At 52.2% G+C, this 14,602-nt stretch overlaps 2 protein-coding genes across 2 annotated transcripts; both read right to left on the bottom strand.

Moving 5' to 3' along the window:
- Positions 1-676: 676 nt before the first annotated feature.
- LOC147971641 (uncharacterized) lies at positions 677-2,462 on the bottom strand. Its single transcript, XM_087524051.1, has 2 exons — positions 1,815-2,462; positions 677-1,705 (listed from the first exon to the last, which is right to left on the bottom strand). The coding sequence occupies exons 1-2, from the start codon at positions 2,460-2,462 to the stop codon at positions 677-679; spliced, it is 1,677 nt and encodes a 558-aa protein (XP_087380177.1).
- A 5,413-nt stretch (positions 2,463-7,875) lies between these two features.
- Positions 7,876-9,437, bottom strand: LOC147971640 (putative F-box protein At3g25750). Its single transcript, XM_087524050.1, has 2 exons — positions 8,152-9,437; positions 7,876-8,029 (listed from the first exon to the last, which is right to left on the bottom strand). Exons 1-2 carry the CDS (start codon positions 9,435-9,437, stop codon positions 7,876-7,878), a joined length of 1,440 nt encoding a protein of 479 aa, XP_087380176.1.
- Between the last annotated feature and the right edge of the window lie 5,165 nt (positions 9,438-14,602).

Below are 14,602 nucleotides of genomic sequence, written 5' to 3'. Positions count from 1 at the left end.
ACCGGCATGGCACTCAGGACTTGGCGAACCAGAGCGAGATGCTCGCCGCGGTTGAGAAGAGCGGCCTTCCAGGTGGCCAGCTTGCGCGTGAGTTTCTCGATGATCGGCATGAGCTGGGGTGGAGGCACCCTCTTTATGGACAGCGGGAGACCCAGGTACTGGATCGGGAAGGCCACGACGGGGCAGGAGAGCGTAGAGCCAATGGAGGTAGAGACGTCGACGGGGCATTGAATTGGTGCGGCGAGGCACTTAGCAAAGTTAGTGCGCAGGCCGGAGACAGCACCTAACAGGTCCAAGAGTTTGCTGACGGTCGAGAGCTCCGCGACATCGGGGTGGCAGAAGATGACCACATCATCGGCGAACAGGGAGATACTGAAAGCAGCATGCCGCAGTGTTAGGCGCTTGAGGATGCCGGATTGGACCGCGAACTGGAGCATGGTATTGAGCGTATCGATGACCAGTGCAAAAAGCATGGGGGAGACGGGGTCCCCTTGCCAGAGTCCTTGCCCATGGGGAATGGGAGGCCCAGGTGTCCCGTTGATCAAGACGTGGGTGGAAGCAGTCAATATCAGGATGGAGACCCACTCGCGCCAACGATGGCCAAAGCCCATGTGCTGTAAGACCTCCATGAGGAACGTCCAAGAGACCGAATCGAAGGCCCACGCAATGTCCAGTTTCAAGAGGACCCGAGGCTGTTTAAGTTGGTGGAGTTGCCTGTCCGTTTGTTGGATGAGAAGGAAGTTGTCGTGGACGCTCCTTCCGGCAATGAAGGCCTCTGGTTAGAGGAGACAAGCTCGGCGAGGCGCGGAGCCAGCTGCAAGGAGAGAACCTTGGCAAAGAGCTTGCCAATGATGTGAATGAGGCTGATCGGACGGTAGTCGGAGAGGGAAGCGGCGTCCGAGCGCTTGGGCAACAGCGTGATCAAAGCTTCATTAAGGCACTGGAAGGCCATGGCATTCAGAGAATAAAGCTTGCTGAATACGTCGCAGATGTCATCCTTGATGATGGGCCAGCAAGCGCGGAGAAATTCTGCGGTGAAGCCGTCGGGGCCTGGGGCTTTGCCGGATGGAAGGCGCTTGATTGCCTCCCAGATTTCCTCTGGCGTGAACAGCTGCTCGAGGGCGGAGAGATCAAAGGAATGGTGGCCAATTGCAGTCAGGTCAAGGGCGACAGAGCGCGGCGCCGGCGGGCCCAGAACCCCGGGGAAGTGGGAGAAGGCCGCGCGGGCCATGCCGCTTTCATCAGAGATGCGCGTGCCATCCACGAGAAGGTCGAGCATGCGATTCTTGCTGGCTCTTTGGGAGACACGAATTTTGGAGAAGGCAGACGCTGCCTCGCCCACGGACAGCCAGCGCAGGCGGGCACGTTGACGAGCTATCGAATGCTCCAGCGAAGCGAGACCGAGGTACTTGCGCTTGAGCAGGCGGCGCAACCAAAGCTCGGCCGTAGAGAGACGCCAGTAGCCTTGGGCCGCATCGAGACGAGAGATTAGCTCGCGAGCAACTGCGAGCTGGGAGGCGATGCTGGCAGTGATCCGCGAGTTCCAGCGCTGTGGCCCTGAGTCACGCGAAGATGCGCCGGAAGGGATCGCCGTCCGGGGGTACAGAGGCCCAAGCACTTTGCACAGTCTGGTGGAAACCCTCGAGGGTAGGCCAATGGCGCTGGAAGTGAAAGCGTCTGCCCCCACCAGAGCGAGGGGTGCAATCTAGGAGTAGCGGGCAGTGATCCGATGCTGCAGAGGCGAGACACCGAAGCAGACAGTGAGTGTTGGCCAACTCCCAAGAGGGAGTGCACAAGATGCGGTCATTGCGGACAAGGGTGGGGTTATCCTGCTCGTTCGACCAAGTGTAGCGGCGCCCGTGGAGGTAGATGTCATGCAGACCATGGTCAGAGATAAAGCGTCGAAACCGGTTCATTAAGCGACGGTTGATGCGATCGTTGTTCTTGTCACTGGAAGAGGAGATCATGTTGAAATCGCCTCCTAGGAGCCATGGGCCAGAGATAGAGTGACGCAAGTCCTGGAGCTCAGCAAGGAAGGAGATCTTGGCCTTGTCGCTTTGCGGGCCATACACTCCGGTGAGCCACCAATGATCCCCACCGGAGACGGCAGTCACCGCCGCGGAGACGTGATGATCACCCACGACGGGGTTGGTAAGAGAGACACTGTTGCTACACCATGCAAGAATAATGCCGCCACGAGTGCCGTCCGCGGGTAGCCAGAAGAATTTGTCGAATGCAGCCCCGAGGGTTTCACGAACAAGGCTCGGCGAGACACGGGAAAGTTTAGATTCTTGGAGACAAACAATACATGGTGAGACGGAGGCGATTATAGAGCGGACAGCAGCGCGCTTGGCTCCGTTGTTCAAGTCGCGCACGTTCCAAAACACAACCTTAGGGGTGTACTCCATGAGAAGGGTTGGGGGGGCACGGGGGTGGGGCGCGGGCAGGAGCGCGCCAATCATGCCACGATGGGGGCTGGCAGTGCAGACAGGGGCGCGAGGCCTTCAAAGACCGACTGCGGCACATCCCAGCCATAGAAATCCGTGAAGGCCCAAACCACATCAGAGGCCAGAGGGCGGTCGAAGAGCTTGTTGTACCGGGCTAGGATCTCATCAGAAATGGGCTCATCATCCTTGAGCAGCCCCAGGCGGAGTAGGAGGACTCGCTTTGCTTTCGCCTCGGAGTGGAGGCCCCGGTCTCCCTTGGCGATCTGGGTACTCCGGCGAGGAGTGAAGTTCGGGGGCATAGCTGCCTTACCCCGGCGCGGCGCTGGTGTGCCAAGGATAGGGGTAACAGCACTGCTAATGGAGCCAAGGAAGCCCAAAAGCAGAGGGGGAGGGGGGACGTCAACAGTGCCCACCGGCTGCATGGGAGCAGATTGCACGGGGCAACGTGGCGCAATCAGGGCCACGGCAACAGGTGATGCGACCTGGCCATGCAGAGCGATGGTGCCCGCTCCGGATACGACAGTAGGGTGGCCCAGGGGGCAGGAGACCAGATCAGGGGTGGGGACCGGATCAGGGGAGGGATCCTTCTCGGGGGACGCGCGAATCCCAACCGCTGGGGACGCGTTGGGGGTCGGGGAATATTCCACGGCATCCACCAACGGCACATGACCAGCAGATTGGGGGCTGGCGGGACGCGCAGCAGTGGGTGGAGCCGAGGCGGGGACCATGAGAACGACCGCGGGGTCAGGATCAGGAAGGGGATCCGAGGCGGGTGCTTCGGGAAGCGACGCCTCAATCATGCGCGGGTAGGGCGACGAGGAAGGTTCTCGTGTCTCCTCAAATTGGCCAGGAGTGCCACGTGGCGAGTCGGGACTGGCGGGTAGCAGCGTGCCAGGGGGTGCAGTTTGAACAGGGTCAAAGCGGTCGCGCGACTCCATCCGGGCCAGGGCAAGGTTAGCGTTATGAGGTGACGGCGATGCTGGCCCACTACTTTCCAAAAGTAGGGTGGGGCCAAGGCGCAGGGAGGCAGGGATCCGAGGCGCAGGGGGGCAGCATCGGGATGCGGGCCAAGCACGCCCTGCCAACCTCGGGGAGAGGGAGGCTGGCGGCGATGGCCGCGTGCACCAGCGCCATGGGTGCCACCCGGAGAACGGCCAGGGCCCTGCCAGGAACGGCGACCTGGAGGGAACTCATGGCGGCGAGGCCATGGCCCCGGCACAGGCGGGGAACCGCGATCAGAACCAGCATCCCCGATGCCTGGACCAGGCGGCAGCGACGGGGGCAGCGGGAGACGGTAGTCTTGCATCTCGGAGACATGGATCGACACCGGGAAGCGGAACAGAGAACTGGCAAAACGCTCCACGCGGTCGAGGTCAGCATCCGGCAGCACGGCATCATCGCGGGGCGGCAGAAGGAGCTCGGAGGAGCGGGGAATGCCGTCCGGGTTCGCCGTCCAGGCGGACAGCCGGAACACGGACATGTCCTCACCCGAGCACGTTTCGGGGGCTAGGTCCTCGATGAGGCAGAACGGCGCCAGCAGGGTACTCGCTGAGGCGCGACTCCAGGCGTGGTCGGGGATGCCGCGCATCTCAATGAGCACCCGCATGTGGACCGTCACGGGCTCACCGCCGGCGATAGGACTCCAGGGAGTGAAGCGGAGGCGGAACCTCGGGGAGTGCAGGCTCGAGGCGGCAACGCGCGCCCGGACGTCGCGGGAGCGGAAGCGGATGAGGACATCGGCAGGGTGGAGGTGACGGTGGACAGAGAACTCGTCAGAGCAGAGGTCAAAGCGCTTCCGGAGGGCAGAGGAAATCTCGTCGACGGACACGCCCCTGCGGTTGCCGGCAATGGAGGCCACCAGGGACAGGGATTGCAGCGCCGCCTCGGACGCCTCCAACTCCGCGGAGCGCGGCAGGTAGCAAACGGCCCCAGCCGGACGGAGGGAGGGGTGGCCAGAGAGGGGGGATCTCGCCGAAGAAGAAGACCCGGGGCCCGGAGGGGAAGGAGAAGGCGCCAGGGAGGAAGACGCGGGTCGGGGGGAAGACGACCGGGAGAGCGAGGAGGGCACAGACCCGACCCCGGAGGACGCGGGGCCACTGGGTCCGGCAACACTCGCGCTGGAGGACCGCGGGGAGCGGTGGCGGGGGCGCTTCGGCGGAGGAGAGTTGGAGGAGCGGGGGGAGCGCGGGGCGGTGCAGTGGCGCGCGATGTGGCCGTAAAAACGGCAACGCCGGCAGCAGATGTCGCGGCGGCATTCGGAGCGCGGGTGCCACGGGCGGCAGAGGCAGTTCGGGCATTCATCCGCGCGCTCCGGGGGCGTGGCAGGCCGCGACGGTGCCGGGTCACGGCGAGGGCGGTGCCGGGAAGGGCGCGGGCGCCGATCTTGGCGGCCACGGACGGTGGTCCACGCAGGCTCGGGCGGCACCGGCAGAGGCTCCCCGTCCGGAAGAACGCGGTGGATCTCCGAGCGCGGCCCGGGGCGAGGAGCCGCGGCGACGGCGGCGGGGTCTGGCGACGGGGACCGGAGCACCTGGGCGTAGGACGGGGGACTGCCGTCCAGCCAGCGGTGCTCGCGAGACCGCCCGTGCCCAGGAGTGGGGGAGGGGGTCGCCATGCCTAGCACGGCAAGGGGCGCTGGGAGGTGGACGCCGGGGCCGGACTGGCCGCCGGCGGGAGGGGCTAGGCGGAGCGGGCTTCGCAACGTGTATCCTGGTGCGTGCAGCTGTTGCTTAAATAAACCAAGTTGCCGCGGATAGAGGACAAACTGGTGGTCAGGACACACATGCACCTGTCAATGTTGAGAAATATGGCCTGGTCACCCCCAACTATTGATAGGAACAACTTTCAGCGGCGGATGTCCACCTCGAAGATCTTCAAGGCACAATTCGGCCACGCCTTGGCTTCAAGCCCTGGGACACCATGCTGCACACCAACAAACTCCACAAGGTACTCCATATGTTCTGGTTGGCTAGTGAATATGAAGTGTAGGCCGGGGAGACTTTCTGTGGAGTAAACCTGGCATTTGCAGGGCTGGGCTTTGAAAAGCCCAACCTCAAAATCCCAAGTCTGAGCCCAGCCCGACCCGAAACGCATGAACAGAGTCATGGAGTCTTATTAAAATGATGTTTTGGGGGATATTTAAATATATATCATGTCTATATTTCTAACAAAATAATAATTTATGCCCTGTTCGGGCTTATTTTCGGGCTTTCGGGCCAGGCTTTGGGTGGAGTCTTATTAAAATGATGTTTTTGGGGATATTTAAAATATATACTATGTCTATATTTCTAATAAAATAATGATTTATGCCCCGTTCGGCCTTATTTTCGGGCTTTCGGGCCAGGCTTTGGGTGGAAAAGCCGAGCCCGAGGCCAACCCGGATGTCGGGCTGTCCATGCCCGGGTCTAGCGTGGAGGGTACGGCATCACGATCTCCTTGGTTAACCTCAAGGTTGTGAAGAGTTGTCCTTGGAAGGGCAAGAAGTTTTGAAGCTTGACCAGATCATGGTGAATGACCTCCCATGTCAATCGGCTTGGTTGCGTCCACATGGGTTTTCAGGGGAAATGTGCCAGCGCTGAAAATGGACACATGGGCAAATGATACATCTAGACATATTTACTTTTTTAAATCTCTTTCTGTATTTTTGTCCTTTAATTTTTATAATTTGAATAAAAACTGTTTGGACCGACAATGTTTTCGTCACTATTTTGGCATGGTGTTTTTTTGTAGAAAGGTCTCCAAGAAAACCATGAAGAAAAAATCTAGAAGTTTCAGGAGAAAGAGCCACAGAGGCATGCCACGAGGTCACATGTGGGGCCTACGCAGCGCTGGGCCACGACCCAACTGATATGAGGTGGGAGAGCATGGGGCCCACAGGTGTCGCCTCTTCGCCCATATAACCCCTCCTTAAAACCGCGACGCGGAATTTTGCGATTTGTCTCTCGAGGCGAAGGTACTGCCTTATCTGACCTCTTTCGGGAGGTTGATCCGACCTTCAGAGAGGGGGCCGGGGGGTTCTTCATCGTCTTCATCATCAACTCCTTCTCCATCAATGTAGGAATATGTGTATGGGAATTGGATGAGATCCCTCATATAAAGGTTGCAGAATTGTTAGGTTTGATGCCTAGCATCCTATATGTTTTGGGATTGATGTTTCCGTGATTTTCTATGCTTAAGGCTTGACACTAGGTCCCAAATGCTATGATTTCAGATTTAAACCATGTGTTGTTTTCATGAATATTATATGTGTTTGGATCATACTTGCAGGTTGTATGCACTTGTTATAGTTCTGCACGGGAGGCGCACAAGTGTCAATAATCGAGACATCAAAGGAATGGTTGTAACTAGGATTACATTTATTGATTGTTATTGCTTTCTCTGGTACTCTGTGAAATGAATACCTTAAATACCCTTAATTTCTATTAGGATCCCATTGAAACGAGATGCTATGACAAAAGATGTTGCGCAAATTCTTATTGCAAGCACGTATACCTTCATACAAAATATATGCATATCTAAGTTGATGACTTTGAGCTAGACTACTATCTCCCTATGCTACCAGCTATTACATAATTGACTATATCCATCCTCATGCCTGCGCTTTTGATAGTTGTTGCTCTTTTTAAGATACTTTGCACTTGCAACTGCCGAGTATTGCTCCGTCACCTTACCGCAATCAAGCTACAATCACTTCATCACGTTTGCTAGTAATAAATTATGTCAAGTAAGTATTTAGAATTGACAACTCAATTGCTAAAACTTATAAATATTTTTTGGCTTTTCTTGTGTCAGACCGATACATTTTGATTGTGATACTTCCCATCAAATACATTTTCTCTTGAGGAAAAGAGAAAGATGACGGGCTGGAGGAGATCTCTTGCGCTGGATGAGATCTGACTATAAGAGTTTAGACGACGAGCCTTCCATGGAATTGGACCAAAATATTCTTCATCTAATATCTTTTAGGTGTTCACAATCAATTAAGGACAGAAATACCCTTGGTTGAGCTGGAGTATACATAACACTTTCTCCATTCAAAATATAATGCACGTTAGTTTTGTCTTTTGTCAAACTTAGAAATAATTACCCCGTCCATGTTGTTAGAAACTATATCAACATCCACAATACCAAAATAAATGCCAGTATGATACTCCCCCCGTCCCATATGTAGTGTAAAAACGCTCTTATATTATGAGACGGAGAGAGTAGTATATTTCATGATGAATGTAATGATATATGGGTACTATAGATGTTATTTTTTCCCTGTAAACTTGGACAAACTTTGCCATAGGACAGTGCTAATACGAAGTATACTATCTTGAAATGGAGAGAAGATGCATGTATATGGCTTCCTAAGCTTTAAATATATTTTTTGATAATTTCCTAGGCTTTAATTTGGACTCAATTATAGTACGTATTTGAAGTGTTCCTATTTGAAATAGAGAGTAGATGGTTTGCCCGTCCTCTTCCTGGCCTCACCAAATGGAATACGCAGCTCTGCATCTTGCTTCCTGATTTTCTTCTTTAGTTCCACGAAGCTATCAAGTATGTTGTGATACTCATGAAACATGAGTCCTCTTGCCCTACAATACATAAGAGGGACCCAAAAAAATAAATTAGGGCGCGCGTCTGAAAAGAAGACACGACCGTGAATCCATGATCCTACTTCCTAGTAGGGAACTAGGGATACAAGGTAGATACTTACCATTCAAGATGATTGCAGTATGTGACAAGATGGTCGGCAATGGTGAAAGGCCGCGCTGAGGCAATCATCTCCATGTCGTCGCGTAAGAGGTTCCACGCCGATGGCCTCTCGGTGGAGCCACTGCTCAGGGAGTGTAGCTGGACACCGAATGCCGAGGAGCATAGGTAATAGGAACAGTAGACAGAGTTTCCGGTGATGGACGGGAAGTGGCTGGCCGAGACGGACAGGCACCTGTCCTGGCCGAGGATCAGCGCACTATCGCCGATGCTGCTCACGGGGGTCAGCTGCCGGCGGTCCAGGTCCACCGTGAAGATCTTGAAGGCGGTGAGCGACGGCGCATTGTACGCGTAGACATAATGCCGAACAGCGAGCAGCATGCGGCCGTTGGACTCGACGAGGAAGTAGCGGCACGACGATGGGCTCCCGAGCTCGTCGGGGATGGGGGTGTCCACAGGAAAGTCCTTGCTCGGAGGGTACACCTGCAGGATGTTGGCCGATGTCCACGTGGTGGCGTAGAGACGGCCGCGGAAAAGGAGGACGCTCTGGAGCTCGACGTCGAGGTAGATGGCGTCCCGGTTGGCGTAGCCGGGCTTGGCCCAGAGCACGGCGTTTGTCCCCGGGAACCAGGCCACGACGTCGATGGAGTAGTCGCGGGTCGGTGCGTTCATGCAGACGGCGGCGTTCATGCGGAGGAGAGAGTCCCGGCTCCCTGCCATCACGCGGAAGGTCGGGGCGATGGGCGGGAGGTCGAGCACTGCGCGGGTGAAGGGGTGGAGCACGCGGACGGCGGTGGTGCGCTTGTGGAGCAGGACGAGGAGGCCGTCGCTAATGGCGACGATCCTGTAGCCCCGGAGGTTCGGGAGGCGGACACGGAGGCGGCGGCCGGTGCTGGGCTTGAAGAAGGTGACCGCGCGGGCGTCGTCCGGGCGCACCGCGTCGCCGTCGCAAAGCGCGACCCAGCCGCGCGGGCGGAGGCACAGCTGCTTCTTTCTCCCTAGGCTTCCAATGCGGCCGTCGGGCGTGCATGCTCGCCAACCGGAGCAGACGGCGCGGAGGACCAGGTAGTCCACCACGTCCCCGGTGACCAGCACCCACGCGGCGACGAGGCGAACCATGTCGCTGGGGAGCGACGCCCAGCCGCCGCTCTCCTCGACGACCCCCCGGCGCTTGCGGCCGTCGCGTGATCGCACTCCACGCCTTCCTTTTGCTGCGTACGCGGCCATGGCCGTCGCGCCTTGGCCGATCGCAGCCGCCGCGGGGGCGAAGGGTGGTGCGTCTATCGCCATTATGATGTGTGACCACGTCTCCTGTTCCTCCCTCCCGAGTACGCGCGCGATATATTAGGGTGGTGCGGTGCCGTTCGATCGCTTTTGGCAAGCCTAAAAGTGAGGGAGGGTGGGGGATGCGGTGGGGGGCGGGGGCGGGGGCGGGTTTAGTCGATGCGAGGCGGCGAGGGGTTCCCGATCGGCGATCGATTGGCGATTCGGGGGATGGGATTGCCGTTTTTATTACGTTTTATTTATTATTAATTCCGATCTTTTGAGGGGCGAAGTGTCGATTTCTTTTCCGGCAGCCTATTCTTATTTCACGAGAGAGTGCTTTCGTTAGGAAGACTGCGGACAGCATTCTTGTCATCTACTAGTTTCATGAAAGAGTGCTTTCGTTACGAAGACTGCGGACAGCATCCTTGTCATCTACTAGTAGAATGCCCGTGCGTTGTCACGGGCTTTTCAAATATTTTAGAGAGTTACGTAAACAATTATTATGTACAATTTCACATGTAGAGAAAAGATAGTACGATCACAATCGTATAAAAGTTTAAACCACTTCCCTTGCAACCTAAATTGATAACAAAAAGACAATTTGACAATGAATACAATATAGAATGATGATTCAATTAAAAATTGGTTACAAATTAAGATCTATTTGATGCTCTAAGAAATTATTGCATAATATCATAAATGTTGACTTTATTCATTGGCATAATATTTGAGCAAGTATAATAAAAACGTCTTTCTCAACTCATACATGTCATGCACAAGCAATATATGCAGTTGGCACGAATAATTCACGTCGAAGGTCTTAAAATGTACTCCCTCCGTCCCAAAATTCTTGTCTTAGATTAGTCTAGATACGGATGTATCTAATACCAAAATGTGACTTGATACATTCGTATTTAGACAAATTTAAGACAAGAATTTTGGGACGGAGGGAATATAACAGAGAATACTCGTCGTACAAATTGGGTTTACTAATTCTTTACCATTCCAGGTGAGCATAAAAAAGGAGCCAGACAAATCTCTCCAATTTTGTAAATTAATGTTATCTCGAATATATTGATAATACAAATAAAATGTATTAGTATGGTCCTAATGCATGGAAATTCGAAAGGAGTGCCTAAGCGAACTAAAAAGAAATTTATGTTTTAGTCAAACTCGCTTGCCGATGTTCTTTCTCCAAATGTTTTCCTTCTTTCTTCATCCGTTGATCCAACCACCTCCACTACACCCCACCTGAGAGTATCTACATCCCGAGCACCCCAAACCGCCCCTATAAGACTGGTTGCATGGCTCGGTCACTAACGGGTCAAAAAACCGACGCTGACCAATGCCTCATAACAACCCTATATGCCTGGCAGTTGCGCATCCATAATATCCAACCCAAATCTGGGAAAAATATAGGGAGGCCTGGGCGCACCCAGACGTGTACACCACATCAGCCCAATCCACATTGGCCCACACCGACTCCACTCCGTCCCACTAAAATCCCCTCCCGAAACAAATCCTAGTTTCACTTCACTTTCGATCCACACTCCATTGATTCCCCTCCAGCCCATGTCCATCCCGTTGTCCTTCCTAATGTCGAGCATCGGCGGTATTGGAGGCGACAGATCTGCCAAAGAGGACGACTGTGAACGCCTTCATTCGCGAGACGAAGGGCGACATGGGCGGCAGCTCGGGCTCAACTCCACCACCTGTTACCCGCCATTTTAGCGTGGATGCCAGCACGGGCCCGTTCGGCACCGCGCAGAGCTTCACGTGCTCATCCAGCTCCGCGCCACTGGACCGCTGCCCTCCTAACCCTCATCTCCATAGCTCCTAAAGGTTATCAGTGGGTGCTCGTTCTCGCCCCACCGGCGACACGCACGCGGATGTCCGAAAAAGAGGCACCAGCAGCCCGCCGTGAGAGGCAACGTTCAAGGGAGAGGCCGCCGGCGTAGGAGGCGGTCGCATAGTCCTCTCGATGTCGTTGTTGATTGTCAGTGATGACCGATGAAGAGTAGCTCCTCACAGATATCTACAAACAGCTCCCTGATGACGACAAAGATAGACGTCCGCCGGATCCATCGAAAGAACGCAAAGACCCTCCGCCTCGAGCTCGAGCAGTCGGTGCGCGAGGTGAAGAAGAGGGCGGCAGCGGATGCGAAAGCGGCGAAGCTCGTGAGGCAGCAAAACCGCGTCGTTCGAAGGATGGTTGGCTAGATTGACTCCCCCAATATCATCGATGGTTGCGAGGCCCCCCTCTCCTACCACAGATGCCTACATTGACGGCTACATCCGTAGCAACGAGGAAGTGGCGAAGAAGTGCGTCCTTCTCTTCGACTTTGTTACAATTTTTAGTAACATTTGTTTAGAACTATGTTCATCGGCTAACTATGGTGCTCTTTTGATCTATGTCGGATTATGTGGATATCTATGTCCCGATTATGTAGATTTATATGTTTGTTTGTTTCGTTAATGGTCAAAATAGTTTGTTTCATGTTGCATGCATAGTATGGATTTGGGGTATCATATATGAAGATCGAGGCTATGGACGCGACGATTCAAGGGGTGACTTGTCATTGTCCGGACACGCCCACGGACGTATATCGTGCCTAATTTGATGACCCCTGCAACCCATAGTTGAACCCACCAACCCCCTGCATTGCTTCTCCTCCACTCGGCATTTCCAGACTCTTCTTGATAAATGTTGATCCCGTTAATCATTGATGGTTTTAATTGAAGAGCTAAAGATGCAAAGTTCACGAACTAATCTTTCCTCAAGATGTCTTGAACCAAGTATCGAGAGCACTCATAATTGTAAATGTATGTTATACTATATCAATGCCAACATCGTCCTTCGGAACATTGGGAAGAACAAAATACATATTTGATCCTTTTAGAAGAAATGAAAAAGATTACAAAATATATGTCCCATGTAGTCAAGAACTGCAAATTTTGAATAAGCTTGTGCTTGTACTCATCTTTCACTGCTATATGATGAGCCATAATAACTAACCATCCTCCATCACCTCTTGCAAATATCGGAACCTCCCATCCTTGATGCACTAAACTGACTTTCAACATGACCAGTTCTGTCCCTCACCACCCTGCTCAGATGAAATGGAGACTGAAAAGAACACGATATAAGTACATCAAGCAATCATATGAGGCTATTGACAATCCATAAATCCCGAGTCCTACTGGTGGTATACATGAATAACCAAATGCCATTTACAATTATCCTGAAGGTGGCTAAATAGAAGGGTTACTGGTGGTACTAATTATTCTGTTGTTGGTAGAAAATCCTTTTGGAGATCATGGATGACTAACACGATGTTGCAATCAATATAGGCTGGTGTATATGGAAAATCAAAGCTAAAAATGACTCGTTAAGTTAGGGATACATAAAAAAATATTGTAAAAAGTGATAAAAACAAATCTGCAGCAACTCGCGACCCCACGAACTCGTATTCGCAGTGAGCAAGTTAGTGAGGCCGCCACGGTAGGCTAGCATCAAGGGACAAGGGCAACGACCGCCTTCCCATCCAACCTACCGATTCTGTTGGCGCTACTTTCATCCTAATCCCATCAGTACCGCTAGTGTGTTGGCACATACAGAGAAACTATGAATTGAAATTTTCATCCAAAGCATGAAAAATGTTAATGTTCCTCTCCTCTCCCATCCCTCGTGTGAACATACCCAATTCGTGGTTGCCTCGCTACATTCAGCGTACCTCTGATGTGCAATGTTGTCTCCTCCAACTCTTAACAAATTCATTGTAGCTCACAACTGGATGGGTCTTGCGGGTTGAAGAAAATCCAAACCTAAATAGAAGCAACAAAATGAGGACAACTTATAAGAAAGGGAAAAGCGAGGAAGCACACACCTACATGCCCAAACAAAATATAAGATGCAACTACACTATGATTTACTTTTTAAAGAGAGTTAGAAAGCACACCAATCAGTTAAAAGAGGCATCATTCCCTGTTCAAGTCTTCAATGTAATTTAGATTCGACAATAATAATGCAAACCTTTACATTGAATTTATGGTATTGAGACAAAATAATATGCACTAATAACTGCTAATTATATCCATCTATATTGTATTATTAGCATGCAAAAGCAAAATCACTCGACTATACGGAAGCCTCGAGTAACATCCTCCGGGACTGGACCTTCAAAAATGATTACTACACCAACAAACATAAGCATCAAACAGTAAGCTATTTAGTAATAGGATTTTCATACTATACCGGTGTTGGGGGTGGGAGAGAAGTAGAGCTCCAGGAGGCATCCTTTGTGGAGAAACCATTAGAGTGTTGCTCAAGGTTGGCATAATTAGTACTTAGACAACTCCTGATAAAGCACACGATAATGTGTAATCCAATCCAATCTATTGCATAATGGGCGGTGGCTCTATCAAGCAATATCGTCCCCGTTCCAGGTGTGCCATAGAGCAGAACGCACATGAATGAGTATAGTAGTTAGGAGGGCATCTCAGGATGGTGATAACTGTATCGTTGCATCCCTGAGCTAACTGCATAATATGGTACTTCAAAGCACATTTTTCTTGAAACTTCCCAGGCGGCTTAATACTAACACGAAGAAACAGTTACAGATAAAGCAGAGGCGTAAATTCACCTTCTCCGCGATGATCCTTCACCATAAAAGGTTCAGTTTTTACTTCCCGGACTCTAGCACCATTAAAAAACATTTCTTGAACCTAGGTACTATGACAATCGCATACATGTAGCAGAGAGGTATATTCTCAATGGTCAGTACCAATGCTCCTATGAAACACCATATAAGCTTGACTATCTTTTGTACGGAAGATTCAGACACTTGAAATCTGAAAAGAAAAGTAGTGTAGTCCAGAAAAGAAAGGCACTGAAATGTACATCTATATATGATATCCAGAGAGCTCAAAAATAGTAAATTACTGCATAGTTGGTTGCAGGAGGTTGATATTTTCCTCACTGTACTCTAAATAGAAAAATAGGCGGCAGTGTGATTAAAAAGACAATATATCAAGTCACCAGTACAACATGGACATGATTTTTTTAGTTGTTCCAACTAACAAAAAATGAGCTTCTTGAATAGGTGAAGAATTTATGACAGAAAAGGAGATAAGGACAAAGCAAACTGGAATGAGCCTTGATTAGGTAGAAGGAAACCCCAAACAGAATT

Source organism: Triticum urartu, chromosome 5A (genome assembly GCF_056163025.1).
Source record: "Triticum urartu cultivar PI428250 chromosome 5A, HENAU_Tu73, whole genome shotgun sequence".
NCBI lineage: Eukaryota > Viridiplantae > Streptophyta > Magnoliopsida > Poales > Poaceae > Triticum > Triticum urartu.
Note: the sequence above shows the minus strand (reverse complement) of the source record. Positions and strands in the feature narration are given on the sequence as shown.